Source organism: Spinacia oleracea, chromosome 4 (assembly GCF_020520425.1).
Source record: "Spinacia oleracea cultivar Varoflay chromosome 4, BTI_SOV_V1, whole genome shotgun sequence".
NCBI classification, from domain to species: Eukaryota; Viridiplantae; Streptophyta; class Magnoliopsida; order Caryophyllales; family Amaranthaceae; genus Spinacia; species Spinacia oleracea.
The window spans coordinates 21045673-21068305 of NC_079490.1; the positions used below are offsets into that span (position 1 = coordinate 21045673).

General features: G+C 32.9%; 1 protein-coding gene and 1 long non-coding RNA gene across 3 annotated transcripts; one reads left to right on the forward strand and one right to left on the reverse strand.

The window, feature by feature from the left end:
- The first annotated feature begins 12190 nt into the window (after window positions 1–12190).
- Window positions 12191–13083, forward strand: LOC110790682 (SKP1-like protein 1A). Its single transcript, XM_021995455.2, has one exon. The coding sequence runs from the start codon at window positions 12348–12350 to the stop codon at window positions 12870–12872; it is 525 nt and encodes a 174-aa protein (XP_021851147.1). The 5' UTR covers window positions 12191–12347; the 3' UTR covers window positions 12873–13083.
- Window positions 13084–15572: 2489 nt separating this feature from the next.
- On the reverse strand, window positions 15573–20109 carry LOC130459997 (uncharacterized). 2 transcript variants are annotated; one of them, XR_008919795.1, is made up of 6 exons: window positions 18450–20100; window positions 17721–17848; window positions 17525–17632; window positions 17271–17448; window positions 16811–17106; window positions 15574–16051 (listed from the first exon to the last, which is right to left on the reverse strand). It is a non-coding gene; the product is annotated as an uncharacterized lncRNA (long non-coding RNA). The 2 variants fall into 2 exon arrangements; XR_008919794.1 differs by having other exon boundaries at window positions 15573–16051; window positions 16811–17448; window positions 18450–20109.
- Window positions 20110–22633: the final 2524 nt, after the last annotated feature.

A 22633-nucleotide genomic window follows, 5' to 3' on the forward strand; every position in this document is an offset into this window, starting at 1 on the left:
TTAACATTATTGTGGCAATTAAATTGATCCACAATTCACATTGAGTATGCAAACAATTAATCCATGACGTACTACCTAGAGGTTGGAGTATTATGGAATCCTCAAAATAGAATAAAGAAAAATTCCTTGGAAACTTTAACTTTTATTGCTAACTCCATAGAGGTTTATTACATCCTTGAAAATAATAAAGAACATTTCAAACTTCAATAAACTTAAACCTTAAACAGTTGTAGCTTTGCTACTTATTCTTTAAAACATAAAAGAGCTAATTAACTATTTATGACTTCAAAATATTTGTGGCCTCTTGCCTATCCATTGCTCCTGAAACTTGCGGAGTGAAATTTAGATCTCAAGATCATCAAATTCTTCCTCAGGGTCTTCATCTTGATTAGGCTCATTTGCCGCCTGCTGTTCACTTTCGAGCTCTGCATCTGAATCACTAGAAATTTCAATGGTTGGCTCATGGGCCACTAGGTTAGGATTCTCTGCCTCAACACCTACATTCTCATTCTCCACAACTACATTATTTTCCTCTAGGTCATTATTTACACTTATTCCCATAGGTTCTTCTGTAACTGAATCCCCAACATGACTCCCTACGATTTTACCGTCTCTAAACCCACTTTCTTCCGCTTCAATAATGGTGGTCAGAATTTCTGAATCATATTTCCATCTACCATCCCAAGTCCCATACTTAGTCAAGTTTGGAGTTCCATTATCAGAATGCATGTCTTTAAACTTTTCCTTGAGTTCTAGGTATGGAAATTTGTTAGGTAAGCAATTAATGATAGTGGCTGCTATGATATCCTTTCTCATTAAGATAGGTTGCCCTTGAACTTTAGCATAATATTCACATCCAAACACAATTTTCTTCACGTAAATATCAGGGGTTTCTATATCAAGTTTCTCGAAGGATCCTATGTTGGTATACTTGGAAAGAAACATTTTATTCCTGAAATAAACAATTCCATGTCTCACTAACGATTTTCCAACCAAATCATAAACAAAGTTCAATAACGCAATAAGTTTGGTGGAATCAAACAATTCTTTATGCACATGTAAATGTAACACTTAAACAATTAGCACACGCACGTACATAACAATCAATTTCTAATGCTAGCGTTGACTAGCCACTAATGCACATATAATTCTATCTTATATGCCCTTCTTATACTACCCATCTCTCATAAGCTAAAGCATTGAAATAATTTAAATAACAAGGTAAGATGACGCTAATATAATAACATAAATAAAAATATAAAATAAATAAAGTAAAATGAATTAAGGAAATGCGTAGCGAATAAATTCGAAAATAAAGTTAATAATTCGAAAAAGATTTTATATTTTCTAATAACGAATTCTAACTCTTGAAACAACTAAAAAAAAATGTACTCATTTTTTTTTTTGTTTTTTTTTTGAATAATAAATAATAAGAAAAATAAAAATGTCGAAAGTATCACTTTAACTTTAATAATAATTTGATTTCGAACTTAAATAAGAAATATTATATACTTTCAAACAGGATAAAAGGAAATCGGCCCCCCAAAAAAAAGTACCAATTTTTGAACACTATAATCCGTAGAAGCTCGATTTTTAAGAAATCTATTTTAAATAACTAGGTAGTTAGGCGCCTAAAAATTTATTAAAATAAAACCTTAGCTTCTGGATACCACTTTGTAACACCCCGACAATTCTCTCTTTTCTAAAATAATCTTTTAATATACAACGTAGAGAATTATCAAGGCATTATCGCCCGTGTGAAAACGTAACGGCTTATTCAGAATTTTGCAGCGGAAAACGTAAAACTAACTTTAGGTTTATAAATAATCGATTACAGATTTAGTCCCCAAAAATTATCCAACGAAAATAAGGAAATATAAATAGTACGACAAGTTTAAAGTCCCAATTAACAAACCCAAGTTAACTTAGCAAATCAAAACTGAATACAAGCTCTCTATTCCCGATCCCAATGATGCAACATCTTCAAACCTGTAGATGGACAATGCTTATTGATCCTTAGAGACTGCTCACCAAAGATTGGGTCATCACAGGATCAATAAGGCATAGCCATGATCAACATGCACAAGCAAAAGCACGTAATCAGCAAAGCTGAGTACTACATACTAAATCAATAATAGTCCTAACATGATTCTATATTAAACGAACAATCCTAACATGATACTAAATAAAACATAAGCAAGGATAATCAAATATATTGACTTGAAAACTATATTTGGCTGAACTAGACCTTTGTATCATTAACATTATTTTAATTGAAATAGTCAATGGACTGAGTTGTCTACTAGAAACTTCTTCTTCTTCACTAAGGAAGACGAGGTACGGGCGCGACTCCGTAAACCCCAATGACCTGCGATATCGAGGGACTTTTGAATAAAATAGAACCGGTGATCAATCCGGCCCCAGAAAAAGCCATAGGCGACCCATGACCCCAACTCCTGATTGTCCGTCACTTTAGACGTGCACTGTCTAAAGCTATTGCTACTCAGTTTCACTTTACATGACTTAACTTTTAATACTTGGTTATGACTCATCAAACATAAATATTATATTCAACAAGTAAACGCAACTTCTTTTATCTTTGAATTAAACAAGTGATCACAGAGACGTCACACAAGACTTATTCCAATTAATTCAACCTTTCCTTTAATACTGATAAACCCCTCTATATGGGTAAAAGGTTTCAACTTACTAAACAAGGTCCTCGGCCCTTATAAAGTAGTGAAAAGCAAAAAGGGAACAATGAACAATCGATCTGAATCAACATATATAATAATCTAATGTTCCCAACCAACATGTTTGCATCAATCATTCATACCAACATGCTATAATTCTCATAACGAAATATATATATATATATGCTTAACATGTCCATCCAACAATATTAAACATGCACTTTCAACATAACCTAGTTCATCAACAATTCCAACATAACCAAGTTCCTTAATCATTTCAACATAACGAAGTTCATGAATCATTTCAATATGGTTTCAACAAATCACACACATTCCAAGCACACAGGTATGTACGTACCTTGTGTAAACAAACTGATAGGCCACTTTATCGAATTCAAAAGTCACCCTCAAAGAATTCTCCGCCTAAGAAAATCAAGAAACGTACCCAAATCAATTCCTAATAATTTACAGCAACATTAACGTACTCTAAACACATCCTAAACATAATTAGAACATTCCCCAATATCGAAACTTAATTAATTAACTTCCTAGAATATTGATTACTACACTAATGATCACCAATTATCATGAACTCCAATAAAGCATCCCTTTTCAAAATTCCAGCAATATAAAATAGTTTAAAACTTTGCCAAACCATAATTAATATGCTTAAAATCATAAAAACGATAACCTTAATAACTTATAAACATCATACCATGATTTTAAAACTATTAAAACCTTAAAAATTCATGCTTTAATAATTAAAAATCATTATTTCAATGTAATCGCATAATCTGAAAATTGAATTTATTATTTAAACATAATATATAATCTGAAAATATAATTTAATCATAATAAATTATAATTTAAATTCAATAAACATGAATTAAATCACTAAACTAATTTAAAACCCTAACTCACATATTAATCAACCAAAACTGAAATTAATTAATTTACAATATCAATATCAAATCTGAAAATTATAATTTAACTATAAAGATTGATAATTTAATTCAAGAAACATAAATTAAAATCAATAAACTTAAATCAAAACATTTCAATAACTTAGGGTTTAAGAAAGTTAACCAAATAGGGAAGAGAGAGAGGGGGCGGCGACGGTCAGAACCACGGCGGCGCGACAGCGGTTGCGGCTGGGATGGGTTGCTGCCGTGGGAGGTAGTGGTGGTTGTTGGTCGAACCAAAAACCGCAAGGAGAGGGCAAAATCGAAACCAACGAGGAAGGAGGATTTCCGGCTGGACAGGCGCGGCAGCGACGCTGCAGGTGGGCGGCGCAACGAAGGGAACGACGAGTGGATGGCGGTGCTCGATGGTTGTGCGTGGCTGCGCAACAACATAAACAGAGCAACTATTAACGTGCAACCGAAACCAAGGAGTTTAGGAGAACGAAAGAGAGAGAGGGAGAGGGAGGATTACCGGAGGATGGCGAGGGACGACGGTGGTCCAGCGGTGGCGCGACGGCGGCTGAAGGGAGGAGAGAAAAACGGCAGGAGAGAGAAACGGCTGAGAGTAAGGAACGTGAAGGAGGTTTCACGTGATAGCATATATGAGAGAATGAGGGTTTGCTTTTCTTGTTTTTTTTTTTTTTTTTCTTCTTTGGTTTCACGTGAATTAGGAAAAGAGAAAGGGAGTATGTAGTTTGGGTTTTATTACTTTAGGCTTCACCAATTGGGCTAGAGTTAGGAGTTTAATTTTAGGATTCGAATCCAAAACCGAAATATGATCGTTTTCTAAATTCAATCGATTTTCGTAATTCAAATTCTTTTTAACTTAGAATTCTAAAATTATTCTTTATTGCACAAACCGTTAAAATATTTAGAATATACTTAAATAAAATTAAATATACATTAAATATATAATAAAGTTCTAAAATCGTTAAATATTTAGAACGTACTTAAAATAAAATAAATATACGTTAATTATATATTTATTACTTAAAATTCATAAATTCTATTTAAATATAAATAATGTACGTTAAAATATATTAATAAAATTTATAAATTTACGGGGGATTACAATGCTGTATGGTTTGTTTCACATGCAAGGGATGGATTATTTATTGTTATGCTATTGTACGGGATGTCTAGCATACTTTGGAGCCAATTATTCGTGCCTCGTTGCACTACTTATTTAACCACATGTGAAGGAAGCCACCGCACATGTAGGGTTCAGTTGGGAATATTTTATATGAAATGAATTAGGATTTGTCGTGCTAGGGTACAACCCTCATGTTAACAGGCATGATGTGGAATCTCACCTTTTGTGAGAAGGAACTTGGTAGTAAATTCACTACGTCTTGATTTATTGATCACAAGTCCTAAAGGATTAAAATGAGATTGTTTTGGTTGTTGTTTATTAAATGTATGTTTGTTTGAGTCTCGAGTTCGCCATTAATAAAATATTAATAAACGTAAAGTGCAACCAGAACAAGCTTCAAAACTCTTGGAACGTATATACCTTGAGTATGAACAATGAGGGGAGACTTTCCGGAAAACTTGATCTCCTACTAATGATACAAGACGTTATTTCATTTTATTTATGCGCTGGAATTCCGTCGGTATGGTCCGATATTCATTATATTATTTATTATGGTGTTTGGTGGGCTCCCAACACCCTTCCTTTTATGGAATCTTCTTTTGGCCCGTTCGAAGCTTATTCTAATTAAATTGTGAGTTAAGAGTCGAGTCAAGAGTCGAGTCTTGTATTCATGATTTGTCTGTTATTTATTACTCCCTCCGTCCCAGATTAGTTGTTACACTTTCCTTTTTCGTCCGTCCCATATTAGTTGTTACACTTCTAAATTAGGAATGACCCCACAATTATTATATTGTCTCTCTCTTCCCACTAAATATTTTTTTGTCCCCACACCCTCTCTCATTCAATTAAAAAAATACCCCACTAACTCCTATCACATCTACTTTTTCAATAAAATAACAATTGATAACCACACTACAACTTATCGCATTAAACTGTGTGCCTATGAGAGTGTAACAACTATTATGGGACGGAGGGAGTAAATGGCTTTTGCATGTGGATTAGTATTTTTAGCGAGTGATGCGTGTTTATAGTTTTATTTCGCTCTAGCCTTGTAAGTACTTTGCTTTTGCTGACTACGTGCTTTGTGTCTTTTGGTCATGGCCTTCGCCTTAATGACTCTATGATGATCCATCATTGCACTTGCATTGTTGGGGAGTAGATTTATTTTAGCAGGTTGGTAGAACAAAGTACGATCGAAATCATGTAGCTTGGGATGGTTGAGAGTTGCATTCTTTTGTGCTTTGGAAACTATTTTAATATTTTAAATTCGTATTGCCTTAGTGGTTTGAATTATACTTTAATTATGTTTTGAGTTTTTGGATTTTCAATACTTTGGTTTTGGGCCGTTAAGGTTCCAATTTGTAGGAGGTCTCAATTATTATTTATGTTGGTTTGAAAGTTAGTTATCATTAAATTCCGCTGCGTAATTCTGGTACTAGCCTTAGCCGTTATCACGGTGGCGGTAATACTTTATTTTAAGTTGGAAAATAGTTTTATAAAAGCAAGGAATTATTAGGGTGTTACACTAATCTTGTGAAGAATACTTGCATTGCGGAAGAAGGAGGGCCCATAATAATAAATAATGTCATCGACATATACAAGCAGATAAAAGGTAGCAACCTTTGTTGTATAGAGAAATAGGGAAGATTCTGCTATGGAGTTGTGGAAACCATATGATAGAAGGTAGGTGCGAAGTTCTTGATACCACGCTCTCGGTGCTTGTTTTAGGTTGTAAATTGCCTTCTTGAATTGAGCTTATACACATGAGTAGGAAAATCTTTATCAAAAAATCACGGGGGTTGAGACATATATACATCATAGGTGAGGTGACCTTGAAGGAAGACATTGTTGATATCATGTTGTCGAATAGACCAACTATTAGTAACTGCAAGAGAGAGCATGAGATGAACAGTAGTCGGTTTAATCACCGGGCTAAAATTTTATGAATAATCAATCCCTGGTCATTGGTGAAAACCTTTATCCACAAGCCAAGCCTTATACCGTTAAATACTATTATCTGGTTTGTATTTGATACGGTACACCCACTTACACCCGACTATATCCTGAGATTGATGATACGGAACTAACTCCAATGTAACATTGCGAGTCAAGGCGACATGCTCCTCAGTCATGGCAGCCTGCCATTGAGGATCCTTGAGAGCTTGTGTAATGTTACGTGGTTCACAAGGTTATATAATAGTATAATTATCATATTTTGGATTAGGTTTGGTGATGTTATTTTACAACCTTGTGGTGACAGTTCTACTAGGTGGGGGAGGAGGAAGGGGATGGGGAGACGGGGTAGTGGGTATGTCTGACTCCAGTAGTGGTAAGGTAGTTGGCATCTGAGTATTTGTAGTGATTGGAGGTGACATAGGGGTTGCATTTGAACAGGGAGAGAAATGGTGCACCACTCGTTCACATTTATATTGGAAGGAGAAGGAGGAGATGAGCATAGATCAGGGTAAGGAAAAGTATCATTAACAAATTTGACGTGACGAGAAACATAAAGTCTCTTAGTGGCAATATGATAGCAAATAAGCACTATGTGAGGGTGTATCACCAATAAAAATACATGGAAGAGACCTCTTGTCTAGCTTGTGTGATGCATAGGGTCGAAGCCAAGGGTAGCACAAACAACCAAAGTTTTGTAATTTCTGGTAATTAGGGGCAGTCCCAAATAGCTTCAGAAAGGGAGATGCATACTTAAGAGTTGGAGTGGGAATTCGATTAATGAGATAAGTAGCAGTGGAGAAGGCATGAGATCAAAAAATAGGGGTAATTTGGCATGAGTAAGGAGAGCTAGACCGGTCTCAACAATATGTTTGTGACGCCTTTCCGCAAATCCATTATGTTTTGGTGTATGAGCTAGGAGGGGTTGTAAGGTGTGAAAAACCATTGGAGACAAGATATGGGTGTAATTTCTCATATTCCCCACCATTATCAGAAAATATTTGTAAAATTGACTTCTTAAAATATTTTTCAACCAAGGCTCAAAATCAAATAAAAACATCAAATGTGTCTAACTTATTTTTTAGAGGATATAACCATGTATATCTGGTGAAATGGTCAACAAATATAGCATAGTATTTCATATTATCAAGAGATAGCACAGGAGAAGACCAAACATCAGGGAAAATTAATTCAAGAGGTGCATTAGAAGTAAAAGTTGAATCAGAAAAATTAAAGGGAGTTTGTAACTTTTATTCGTGCAACATGAATTACAATGAGTCATTGAAAGATCCTTAATTAACAAAGAAAAATTTGAACCTAAGAACTTTAAATTGAACTAGATGGATGCCCAAGCCGATGATGCCAATCATGAATAGGCTTTGTGAAACTTGTGAAGACTCGAGGATATGAACCTAGATGCCACTCATAAACTCGATCCTGTCTTAGTTGGACCCTCAATAAGTATTGTTCCCTTCAAAGGCTCCTTAACATGAAAAAAAAGAGGGTAAAAACTCAATAGAAATATTGTTTTCTTGACAAAACTGACCAATGGAAAGAATGTTACGAGACGGGACATGTAACACATTAGAGAAGTTAAAAATTTTAGAGGGTGTAGGGAGAGAGAATGAACCAGTGTTGGAGATTAGAAGGGATGATCCATCACCAATGATCAATTCTCTAGTGCCATCATACAATGCATGGAGAGGGAGATTGTTGAGATCATTTGTAAAATGGTGCGAGGCACCACTGTCCAGCAGCCAAGCAGAGGACTTGGGCGCACCAATATTGACCATGTGAGCTTGAGGACGGGAGGAGGCACATATCCTTTGAGAATACTACGAGCCTATGTCGGTGATGGGAATTCAATAGTAAGAAATTGAGCCTTAAACATTGAGCATTGGTTAAGGGCATGACCGGATTCACGACACCACTGGCATCTCCCAAGGAATGGTTGTGTTGGTGCCTTGTGGTGGGTTGAGACCGAGGAGTAGGCAGTAGGCCAGGAGATGTACGTTGTTGTTTGCCTTTATAAGAGGTATTGGGACGGTATTGAACCGCATGAGCTGAGGCAGGAAAAGCCGGATCCGGAGGAGTTAGAGCAGTAATAACAAGAAGTTCACGAGTAATGAGTTTCTCGTGTAGTTCCTCAAAAGAGATAGGATTGTCTCTCACATTTACTTCTTCAATGACCGATTTGTACGACTCATAGTCAAGTCCTTGCAGCACCTTGTCAATGATATCCTCATGATCCATTAGTTTTCCCATAGATGCAAGATGATCAATACACCTCTTGATTGCCTGCATATATTCAAAAATTGTTAGGTTTTATTGAGTAATGGTAGAGAGAATACTCTTGAGATGTTTAAAGTGGCCACGAGAGGGATTGGCATATGTTGAAGTAAGGATATCCTATTTTTCCTTTGCGGTTCCAATTTGAGATACAAGAGGGACTAATTCTTGACTTAAGGAGCCAATTGGGGCACCAAACACAAGCTGGTCTTGCGGAACCAAGGGAGGGCAGCAGGGTTCACTTCAGATATTCTGGCAGCATTGGTGATGGAGGTGGGGAGAGAAGGGTAAGAACCATCAACATATTTGTATAGGTCATATCCCAAGAGGTTATCCTTAAGTTGTGTCTTCCATGCGATATAGTTGGTGGAAGTGAGCTTGATAACATTGTAAAGATAAGAATGATGAAGGGTTTGGTAGGGTCAAATGCATTTGGGATGAGAGATTGCTCAGACGTCGTCATGTTGAACAGGAAGGAAGGAAGTATTTTTGTGATTTTAGATCGTAAAAATCTGATACCATATAAACGTTGACAAGGTTTGATAATTTCTATTGAATGTGTAAAGGCCTTTAAATCGGCTAAGCTAGGTTAAGGTGTTTACAGAATCTTGCTAGATATTAACTACTCTAAGAACATAAATTTTGACTAAGTCTTATGCAGAAAGATAAATACAAATACTAACTCAATATACAAACACTATTAACAAACATGATTAATTAAATCTTATCTTCTACATTGTGAAGTAAATGTTGTTGCAATGAAGTACTCCGTATATATTTTGTTTATTCGATCAAGTAACAATGGAGTGTAAAATTGATGTTCATGCATATCAATCGATCTAATATATGTGTCGTATATATTTCGTTTATTGAAGTAACAATGAAGTATAATATTGATGTTCATGCATACCAATTGACCTTATATATGATTGTATGTCGTATTTATTTCGTTTATTCAAGTAAGTGAAGTATAACATTGATGTTCGTGCATGTTAATTGACCTTATATATATCGTATAAATTTTGTTTATTCAAGTAACAATGAATACAAACTTTTAGGAAAGACGGTCTAACGCCCGCTAGACCACTTTTATGCATGCACTTTAACTAATTAGTTAACTGCTAGCAGAAATCAATTAGTTAAGTTATTAGTTAAGCAACAAAACCAAGTAGTTATGCAACAGAACCTATTAGTTAAGCACTGAATCAATTAGTTAAACAATGAAACTTATTGGTTAAGCAATGAGATCAATTAGTTAAGATTTTATGAGTTTTAGTTATCAATAAGTTTGTTCGAAAATAATAACTATTCGACTCATAAATTTAACTATTTGTCTTTATACCTTAACTATTTTGTTATTCAATTAGTTATGATTTTATTACTTATAGTTATGTTTTACACTAGTTTAGTTAATACCAAAAAAGTGGTCTAACTGTTAGTTGGTCTTACACAAAAGCTTTTGAACAATGAGTATATGAAAATTTAAAGTTTATAATAAAACTTTAAAAATCTATTGTGTATTAACTTTCAAAATAGTTTCAAGTTGATGAGTTTGGATATGATATAGTGGTGTTTGGTTGTTAGAGGATTGACAAAAAATTAGAGGATTTGACCAATTTAGAGGTTTGACCAATTCAATCTTCTAATCTAGGTGTTTGGAAGTAAAAGGATTGAAATAGAGGATTGGGATGAATCCTCTAATTTCAAAAAATTTGCTCCAATGAGCTTTTTCAATTAGAGGATAGTATTAGGTAAGATAAAAAGACAATTTAGTCCTCAAGTTGTAAAAATTACACCCATGCATGCCCATACATTTATCATTGGATTCACCGATTCGCAATAGCTTAATCAAATAATTACAATGAAGGTAACAACCCTTGCAACAACATAGAAGATGAAGCTAAACAATGATAGAACAATACAAAATGTCAAAAATATTTGAGATCGACTCGAACTTTTAAACATCTTGATCGTCCAATGAACCTTCTATTACCGCTTAATAAGTCCTTATATTTGTTAAACATATCTTATTTGAGTTTAACAACCTTGTTAGATGAATCATGAATGATTTGTAATGCTCAACTTATTTTGACTTATTATAGCCAAAAAATTAATGTGAAGACAAATTCAAATAAGTTCAGATATATTAGACAAAATGCTTTTAGTGTGACTTTAGAGAAATTCAATAAGTGATTTTACAAAAGAAAAAACTATGAACAAAATTATAACACGGTGCTTACCTTTTCTTTATTCATTTTAATACTTAAATTTATTACTTTGCTTACCTTTTATTTTTATATTTTTTAACTAGACATTTATTTCTTAAATAAATGATGTATAATATAATAATGAAAAAAATTTGAGTTTCTTAGAAGAGTGTAATGTAAACTTTTTTTTTTCTCTTAGTAATTCCTATTTTGCAAATTAGACATTTAATGGTATATTTTCGTAAAAGTTGTTAGTGGGATTAACAAATTTTCTATATAAATGTTGTTTATTATTTTTATGTTAGTACATTTTATTCCGATAAAAATCTAACCATACATATCCATATATTTAGCAATTACTAATTCTCTATAATTAAATAAGTTAATGTCCTTATTGGTAATTTTACACAATCAAACAGCTATTATATATCAACTATTTACCAAATAATTTTACATAACTAGCTAATACAATCAGCTAGTCAAACAAGTTAATACCAACAGCTAGTCAAAACTGCTAATACAATCCGATACAGCTAACCGCTAACCGCTATTTGCCAAACAGGGCCAAATATTTCTTGGTGTTATCTGATGACGTTAATTCATGTCAATCATAGTGTATTAGAGTTTTAATCATATCTAAATTTACTTCAAAATTTTAAAGTAGTTATTTAATCTAACAAGAAATAAATTAAAGTTAATACGGCAAGAAGTATCATATTTAATTGATAGAGTTCGGTGAATAGGTGAAAGGTTGATCGAGTGCGTTTTAAAAGGACAAAGCCAAAAATCAGTATTATATTTTACGTAGATATAGGATAATTAAAAATAATATACGCAAAATATTTAATTTCCTTAAAGGTTTAGGATAAAACTATACCTATTGTCGTTAGATTCCTAATTAACCTCTTTACCAAATTATGTTAATTTCCTAAAACAATAATAACTAGGTCGGTGTCTCATTATATCCTGTCCTATAAATATAGTCATAGCATTGATCCGTGAAACACAATCACAATTACAATCACAATCACAATCACAATCAGAGCTTCAAAGTTTTTCTCTCCCGTTTTTTCTTTCGATCGATCACAATTCAAAATTAGGGTTTTGTTGTTGCCGTTTTCTCTGTTTTAATTGAAATAAAACTACATCAATGGAATCTTCATCATCATCCGCTGCATCATCATCATCCGCTGCATCATCGAAGAAGGTGATCTTGAAATCATCTGACCACGAGGAATTCATCGTCGACGAGAATGTTGCACTACAATGTCAGACAATCAAGCACATGATCGAAGATGATTGCGCTAACAACGTGATCCCTGTGCCGAATGTGACGAGTGCAATCCTGGTGAAAGTGATTGAATACTGTAAGAAGCATGTTGACGCTTCTACTGCTACTGCTACTGCTACTGCTACTGCTGGTGGTGGTAATGATGAACTCAAGAAGTGGGATGCTAAGTTTGCTGATGTTGACCAAAATACCCTTTTCGACTTGATCTTGGCTGCTAACTACCTGGATATCAAGAGTCTACTGGACTTAACCTGCCAAACTGTAGCCGATATGATCAAAGGCAGGACCCCTGAGGAGATTAGGAAGATCTTTCATATCAAGAACGACTTCACCGAAGAAGAGGAGGCCGCGATTAGGAAGGAAAACCAGTGGGCCTTTGAATGATCGCTCCAACTTCATTATATTGCATTTGCAGCCGCCATTAATTCACTACACCATTAATGTTGTTACTTGTTAGTAGTTATTAATTCAACTTGTTTAATTGATTTTCGTTTTTACATTGGAATTATTTTGTGATTTTTTGTTTTGTTACTATTCCTATTGTTGGTACAATGTTCAGCTCGCTATAATAGGAATTCTGATTTTTAATCATCAATGTCGATTTCTATTGCAGAATAGACAAATTCCAAGATTGAATAATCGTTAGGTTTTTATTTATTCAGTAATTTTAGATAGAATTGCTGATATACTGCTAGATGCCTAGTTGTTACCCTTGTTAGTTATTTTGGTGCTAATAGTATTTTAGTAACTTTGTGTCTAATTTGCGACGAATTTTTCGAGGAGAACTAATAAATATTGTACGTCTATAAAATTTATTTACTTAACATTTTGGTTAAATTATCATATTAAGCATATAAAATATCTAATATGTAGTAGGACGAATATTGCATATTAAATAAATAAATAAGTGTGTTCAAGATTAATTAATTATATATTTGCTTAATGAGAAGAAATATATCAATTAAACATTTTATTAGAAACGGTCAAATAATAATTTTAGATATCCATACGACCATACACGAGATTATTCTAGTTGATTCTAATTATGTGTTCAAGAACTCTATATAATTGGTAACATAAAATTCTACCGGCAATTGAGAATTAATTAAAACCTGATACTAATTCCTAATTTTTTATCACAAATCTTTCCCTCAAAATTTATATGCACTAGATTTTAGCCCGTGTGATGCACGAATTTTATTAAATTGTTAATTTAAATAAATCTCCTATATATACTAACTGCTATATTTTATATATTATTATTAGATTAGTTTTTGATTTTGGATTAAATTTTATTTAGATTTATTTTTTAATTATTAGAGTGTTTGACTTTGGATGAAGGTGTATATGCTTAATATTAGTAAATAATTAATAAAAATATATACGTGGCACCTAATTATTTATCCACATGGCACTCGAATTTTTGTATTCAAAATTAATTTTGAAATTTTATTTTTCATTGGCTGAAACCATTAGATTTTCTACGTAGTGCTCTAATGTTGGATTAGTGTTTGATTTTGGATTGAACTAGATTTTAGCCCGTGCGATGCACGGATTTAATTAAAATGTTAAGTTAAAATAAAACTCCTATATCATACCAAATGATGCATTTTATATTAATCTAAATTAGTGTTTGATTTTGGATTGAATTTCAATTTAGATTTATTTTTAATTATTAGAGTGTTATGAAGTTGTATATGCGTAATATTAGTAATTAATAAAAACATCTGCGTGGCACTTGACTTTTTTAATTCAAAAATAATTTTTAAATCTTATTTTTAATTGGCCGAAACCATTAAATTTCATACGTGGGCTCTAATATTGTATTAATGTTTGATTTCGGATTGAATTTTATTTTAGATTAGTGTTTGATTTTGGATGAATTTTATTTTAGATTTAATTTTTATTTATTAGAGTGATTGATTTTTGATGAAGTTGTTTAGGGTTTATTAGTAATTAATTATATATTAGTAATATATATTAGTAATTAATTAATTAAAATATCTACGTGACCCCTAATTAATTATCTACGTGTCACTTGATTTTTTAATTCAAAAATAAATTAGAAATCTTATTTTTCATTGGCCGAAACCAATAATATATCAGCAAATATGCCTCCTTTATATATATACTAGATTTTAGCCCGTGCGATGCACGGATTCTACTAAATTGTTATGTTTAAATAGAACTCCTATATACCAATTTTATATATTAGATTATATTAGTTTTTTATTTTGCATTGAATTTTATTTTAGATTTAATATTTTTGATTATGAGAGTGTTTGTTTTTGGATGAAAATGTATATGCGTAATATTAATAATTAATTAATAAAAATATCTATGTCACACTTAATTATTTATCTATGTGGCACTCGACTTTTTTTAATTCAAAAGTAATTTTGAAATCCTATTTTTCATTGGCCGAAACCATTAGATGTCCTACGTGGCGCTCTAATATTGGATTAATGTTTGCTTTTATATTGAATTTTATTTATTTTATTTTAGATTAGTGTTTGATTTTGGATGAATTTTATTTTAGATTTATTTTTTAATTTTTGGAGTGTTTAATTTTGGATGGAGTTGTATATATTAGTAATTAATTAATTATAATATCTACGTGGCACTTAATTAATTATCTACATGGCAATCAATTTTTTTAATTCAAAAATAAATTAGAAATCTTATTTTTCATTGGCCGAAACCATATATATATATATATATATATATACACACACTACTACAAAAATAAACAAAGAGACCCTTCTAAAAGGGCCTAAGAGACCCTCTAAGAGGGGGTCTCTATCTCACAGGTCTCTTTGATAAAGAGACCCTCTCATATGAGGGGGTCTCTTTGTAAAAAAAAAAAAAGACCTCTTAAGTAAGAAAGAGGGTCTCTTATGTAAGGCATGGAAAAACTAATTCAGAAAGGGAAAAGATAAGATATGAGGTCTCTTTGTTTGTTTCACAGAGACCCACTAGGTAAGATAACAGGTCTCTTTGTTCGTTTTATGGAGATCCACTAGGTAAGATAACAGGTCTCTTTGCAATATTTTTATTTTAAAAAAAAAAAACAATACCCTGCATCTCTGTCTGCGCACTAACCACTATTATTACGCTCCAATAATGAACTACACACAAAAATGACAAAATATTTTTATTAACAAACAATTAAATAAATAAATATTTCATCAAAATCTTCTACAACTTGTGTCACAATAAAAACCTTCTACAAAAACAAATAATTCATGACAGGACATATCTTTAGCCATTAGCCACTCTATAATGGAGAATTGAAATATGCGCACTTGGTTCAACTTCCACTACAATCAACGATTCAAGTTAGTCATCAAACTCAATTAAGGGTTCCTTGGGTACATTCAGCTTAAGTTTATGCGTGTTGGCATCCTTCCTCCTCAAGCAACTTCATATAATTGTCAAATCTGCATTCCATATTCATCAAGTTTTCCTCTAATGCTTCACAAACTTTAATGGAATCATCTCAATGTTCATATAGCCAATAAGCCTGCCACACTTTGCAAAACCGGCAAACTTGTGGCACCTACCTGTAAAATCAACCATTATAAAAATAAAATAAAAAAACTAAGTTCAAAACTATGTTGCAAAGAATTCATAGAAATGCAAAACCCCAATTTTCACACAATCAGGAAATGTGATGACTAACAAACTAAAGCAAAAATAAATCAATATTTTGCTAAGAGATCTCATATTGATTTGTTTATTATCAACAAGGTACTAATGTTAATTAATTTGGTTAATTACAAAAATTATAGAGGATCATTTCCTGACTCAAGACATAGGAAACGTGATCTTCATGACAGTTTCAGTTCATCAAAGGTTCAAAACCCCACCATTAGCACAAAACAGGATTGCATCTAAACATACATTGAAAGAGACTAAAATCTCGAAATCTTTCCTCTGCCATTGATCTACTGTAAGGGCATATTTTTCATTAGTGTAAAGTTTTAAGATCTTCTTCACCTGATTCATATCCATAAGTACAGATTTAGATGCTCATGTAACACCAACTAAAAGAAAGCTTTCACTCAGCTCTATAAATCAAGTATTGGAAATTTAGAGAAATCCTGAAAGTATAGAATAGAACTATAAGCCTGTTTGTAAACTTTATCTTTGAAACATAAAAAATTCGATTGAATAACGCATTTAGCCAAAGTGGAAAAGTAGCAACTTCTTTATCATACTCGTTATATACTATGTAGCAGTCAATTGTTAATCCAGATTCTAAAAAGAACATTGCAAAATGCATACATAAATACAAACAGAAAACAAAATCTTAGACTTACTGTATTTTTGTTTTTGCTTGCTTGTGTTAGCCTTTTTCTTCTTATTATTCTTCCTTTTCACCCAACATACATTCAAACAATTTTTAACCTGAAGCAACAACACAAATGCAATTGCAAGTATATGTGGTTCAGAAATAATCTGTCTCTTGTACTGGCTTACTAAATTCATGTCTGAGAAGAACATCGGATTGTCCCTGGAAAACCTGCACCGCAGCGCTCCCAATACCATTACTTATTTGGTCAGCATCTTCTTTCTTTTCACTTGATTGCTCTGAGACTCATCAGCAGCCCGATCACTTGTTCATGAAACGAGGAAACACAAAATAAGACTTGGAGGAGCCAAAATAAAAACAAATGCCTATTCTGAAAGAGTTTTGGAACTAAAACACCAAAATAGAGGTCGAGATAGCTATTTAATTGAAAACTCAAACAAATCAAGAGGTAAGTAGATCAAAATCACCTACGGCAGATTATTCGTGAGTCACAACAGTCTTGGGAAACACATTTAACCAGTACTATCAACAATGCGATGAACTGTACTATCAAAAAAGTTGAGCAATGCGATGAACTATACTATCAAAAAAGTTGAGCAATTTAACCACTATCTTTCCTGGAGCCAAGTTAGCTGCATATCCACTCTGAAAAGATACAAAAATGTTTAAAAACATTATACAGCACGCTGGACTTCTTAACTAGAGATACATGAGGGAAAACCTGTTGGTGTGTCCTAATCCTCTCTTCAAGAGATGATAATAACTGTTTCAATGTATCTTCTTCCGGTGATCGTCCAATTTGAGAGATTTGTAAACAGCTTGCCAGTATCTGAATTATGCCATCATGTTAAAGCAAAGCAAAAAGATAAAAAAAAAATTCAATTAAAAAAAAAAAAAAAAAAGGCTCCAGTACATACTTCAATGAATCCGAAATCCTTCCAACCTCGGCCAACATGTGCGCATATACAAGTTTGTATGACTGGAGTTGAAGCAGAGAAAACTGAGAGTTCCCAAGAAACTTTGCATATTCAAAAAGCTATGTTCTCTGCAGTAACAACCAAAACAAGACGGTATCTTATTGATCATCTCTACTACTAATTATTTTACTCCAGAGACATAGATTTACGATACAAGCATAGAGTACACAACTGCCTACAATATCAACAGTAGAAGACTACTATAACCAAAATGATTCACATAAATGATTCAAGCTGGGTACAAATCCATCATTTGTAGAACCAATAGCAATACGGAATTGGTAGACTTCAAATAAAACAAAAAAACTAACAAAATTAAGCATGACTAATCACATTATAACCATAGTTCTTGCATTCACACAATACTAATTTCGCTGAAGAAATAGACAAACTAACCTAATTCACTCGTATTCTAACTAGTTCCTCAATTACCTTTAAAAACATTTAAACCATTCTGCTAATTTCGCTCAAATCCTCTTGAAGGTCGATCCCTCAAAACCCTAATCTCACAACACATAACCGTACAATTAAAAAAAAAACCTAAATTCCGTGAAATTCATAACAAACAAGAAAAAAACGCAACACAATTGCAGCAAAATAACCATGAAGTTCAAACAAAATCGAAAAAAAACATCAGAAAATCAGAGATTGAAGCTAAAATTTACAGACCTGTAAAATAGCTAGAGCGATGAACTCTTCGAGGTTGAAAATTAGCATATGCCGTAATTTCTTCTGGTTCAGATCTGAGAATATTTTGAAGCGTTGAACCTTGGATTCTACAACATCGCGGAGATTTTCTACACTTTGGTCTCTCAGATCGAGAGGTGTGGTATGGAGGAAGAGAGATGGAAAAGACCTTATTTATTTTGCCATTTATTTTGCCATTTAATTTGTGGGGAGATTTGAAGAAGGAAGAGCAAAAGACCCGGTAAACAAATAAGGGGTCTCTTCCTTTTCTCCTTCTTTTTAAATCCGTGGCTCCAGTGCATGGAGAGACCCGTTGTTTTAAATAACGGGTCTTTTAGTTCTCCCTTTTTATTTTCGGTGGAGAGAATGTGGGCCCTATGGTAAATTAGAGACCCGTTAAATCAAATAACGGGTCTCTTGCTATTCTTAATTTAGTTTAGGTTGTCTTATTTCATTCATTAGAGACCCGTTATCTCAAATAATGGGTCTTTTATATTGAAGAGACCCGTTATCTCAACCAATGGGTCTTTTCTTTAGGGTCTCTTTGCCCATTTTTGTAGTAGTGATATATATATATATATATATATATATATATATATATATATATATATTATGTTTAGGATTATTGTTGTGTCAAAAATGACATTTTAAAGTAAAAAAATTGTGACAAAGGAACTTATTAAAAAAAGTTGTGAGATAGGACCTAAATTCATTGTTTTTGTTGTGAATTGGGACCTGCACCCATTTTCTGGCGGTTGAATCAATTTTTCCGACATTGACCCGCGCATGCGGGTCACATGCCTATAAAAAATGGATTTTTTTCTTCTTTATGATTTTCTTCTAATTTCACGCTTAAAAAAACCCCAAAAAAACCCTAAAAAAACTAATATGCTCACTCTCTCTCCAACTTTACCTTTAACTTCCAACAATTTCAATGAATTTTCAAGCTCCACATCATACGACCCTCATCTAAAGCGCCCATTAACAATAACAACAGAAATCCCAGAAGAAGAAAAAAGCACCAAATGCTTCAAAAAGCAACTACTTTTAGCAAAAGCCCTTGAAAATCTAATCTAACACCCATATGAAAAATACTCCCAAATAAACAAAAAAATAAAACAAAAATATGAATATTAATAAATTTAAAATAGAGAATATTGAATCAGAAATCTGGGTATATGATTCCAATGCCATGGCACAAAAAAATTGGAGATGAACCCTAACTTCCACAATAATCAAATTGGACGAATTGAAATAAAAAAGTTGGGGCTTTTGCTCTTAAATAGTTCGAGTAGAAAAAAATTGTTAGGGCGAAGCAAATCTTTTTTTTGAATTAATCGTGCCTGAATTGATGAAGCTTGGCGAAGAAGATGAAGTGCAAACAGAACAAAGCATCGAGGAGAGAGAGCGATCAATTTTTTTTATTTTTTTTTGGTGCGAATGAGCCAAGTCACGAGAGCGATACAAACGAAAGGGGACGGGATTCCAACCTAATTGTTTCCGGCATCACGCATGTACTGGTTGTTTCTACCCTTCTTTGTTAATTGACTTGTTGCAAACATATATTACTCATAGTTACAATTTTGGTGAAAATTAAGAGGAAAAATAAGAAAAGTAGAAATAGTTAACACATAATTTTAGTAAAATCATTTGGCTAATTTATTCGACTCGTATGGTTTGTTATCTAAAAATAAAATAAAAATAGTCGTATGGTTTGTTTTTATTTTTTTTATAATTATAATGGTGGGAATATTATGCTATTTTGGAAGAATAACACAAGATAAATAGTATTTTAGTAACTCTGTGTCTAATTTGGGACGAATTTTTCAAGGAGAACTAATATTGTACATCTACGATCAAGGTGCCTAAGGATATGCTTTTGGGAACCATTAATAGATAACACATAATAATAATTTGCTGAGGAAAATTTATTTACTTAACATTTTGGTTAAATTAGCATATTAAGCATATAAAATACGTAAGATGCAGTAGGACAACTATTGCATATTAAATAAATAAATAAGAATGTTCAAGACTAATTAATTATACATTTGCTTAATGAGAAGAAATATATCAATTAAACATTTTATTAGAAACAGTCAAATAATAATTTTAGATATCCTTGCACGAGATCTAATCTAGTTAATAAGTTTGTGGTCAAGAACTATGTATAATTGGTAACAAAAAATTCTAACTAAAACAGATACTAATTCCTAATTTTATATCACGAATCTTTCCCTCAAAATTTATATGCATTATTTTTGGGACTTTTTGTCAAAAATGATCCTTTAAAGTCAAAAAATTGTGACAAATGACCATATTAAAAAAAAGTTATGAGATAGGACCTCAAATCGATTTTTTGTTGTGAATTTGGACCTGGACAAATTTTCCGATGGCTGACTCAATTTTTCATACATCGACCCGCGCGTGCAGGTCACATGCCTTTTTAAAAAAATGAGATTTTTTATTCTTTCAGATTTCCTTCTAATTTCACGCTTAAAAAGACCTTTAAAAGAAACTTATATGTTCAGTCTCTCTCCAACTTCATCCTTAACATCCAACCATTTCAATGAATTTTCAAGCTCCACATCATATGACCCTCATCTAAAGCGCCCATTAGCAATAACGGAAATCCCAGAAGAAGAAAAAGGCACCAAATGCTTCAAAAAAAAGTAACTAATTTTAGCATATGCCCTCGAAACTCTTATCAATACCCAGATGAAAAATATTCTGAAATAAAAAAATGGATTTTTCATGAAATGCCCTTGAGGTTTGCTTTAATGCACCAAATACCCCTAAACTTTCCAGAATGCACCAAATACCCCTGAGGTTTTATAAAAATACATGAAATGCCCTTAATGAGCACTTTCCGTCCATTTCGTTAAGTCATCGTTAGCGTGAATTTACTTTTTTACCCTTACTCAACAATTTTCTTTACTAATCCTAATATTAACACTTAATTAAATTAATTAAACTCCTAAAAATTATTTAACTATTATCTAAAAAAAAATTAAGCCCCTAATTAACTACTAAAAAAAAAAATTCTAATCTAACCCTATTTGCTTCTCTGCTTGCTGCTTCTTCTTCAATTCGATTGTGCCACAACATTAAAATCTTTGATTCTCCAGCTCCCAATTGCAAGATTATAAAAATTAGCATCCCATATTTTCCCTTTTATTTCATTCAAACCCTTCAAATTAATTAACTAACAACTCCTGGAAGATCCATTGATGGATTTCCATTGATTTGTTAGAGCAACTGGCTGGTCGCCGATTTCCATGAGTCGAACACTTGATTGGTGTTGTCGTTTGGCTGTGAAATTATGCCATTGAAGTTACCTTCACAACACCTAAACCACCCCCAATTTATTCATAATGCAACCCAAAAAATATCGCTTTGTTCTTGTTGATTCATCAAAATCAATCACCCTTTACTTCAATGTTTCTTCAAATTTTCCATTTCAGAGAGAAAGAATGGAGAGTGAGAGGAGAAAGCAAGAGGAAATCAAGAAGAGGGAGAGGAGCAGCGAATCTGATGGTGGAGCAACAATAACGGAGAACGGCAACAAAGGCGGCGCCGTGGAGTAAACACATTAGATTGGACATATGTTGCAACCAATAAAAATATAAGTACCAAATTAAAGGATCTTAATTTCTGATTTGTGCTTAATAAAAAATACCAACCTACCAAATAGGGTCTTAACGTACGTTTGGAGAACCGGACATTCTCCTTTTTTTTGACATAGGATAAAGATACAGAAGTAAAAGCAAAAGAAAAGTAACAAGCTAATTAATCATCTGGCCTAACACCAAATGATGAAAAGAATTGCAGTCCTTCCTTTGCAGCCCGTTTAGCCAGATCGTGAGCAGGTTGTATATCACCTCGGTCCACCTTGTTAATCATGCAACTTCTGAAACCTGTGCCTATCTCGATAATGGAATTCACTCCTATAATATTTGTCCCAGCTGCTTGTGGTTGCTGAAGCACCTATCCCATACCAGCTCTTGATGTGACTTTATTCTAAGCCCCGTCAATATATATAACTGTAACAGGCATATAAACGTTAACCCTACCGATATTTGTAAAATTAAACCCTGGTGGGTAAGTTGGTGTGTCCTCTGGAGGATGTAAAAAGCTCAATTGGTCAGTGTCTTTCTGCCTGTAGA

What these genes read in the sequence shown, in the direction of transcription:
- LOC110790682 (XM_021995455.2), top strand. Translation starts at nt 12,348, where the DNA reads ATGGAATCTTCATCATCATCCGCTGCATCATCATCATCCGCTGCATCA.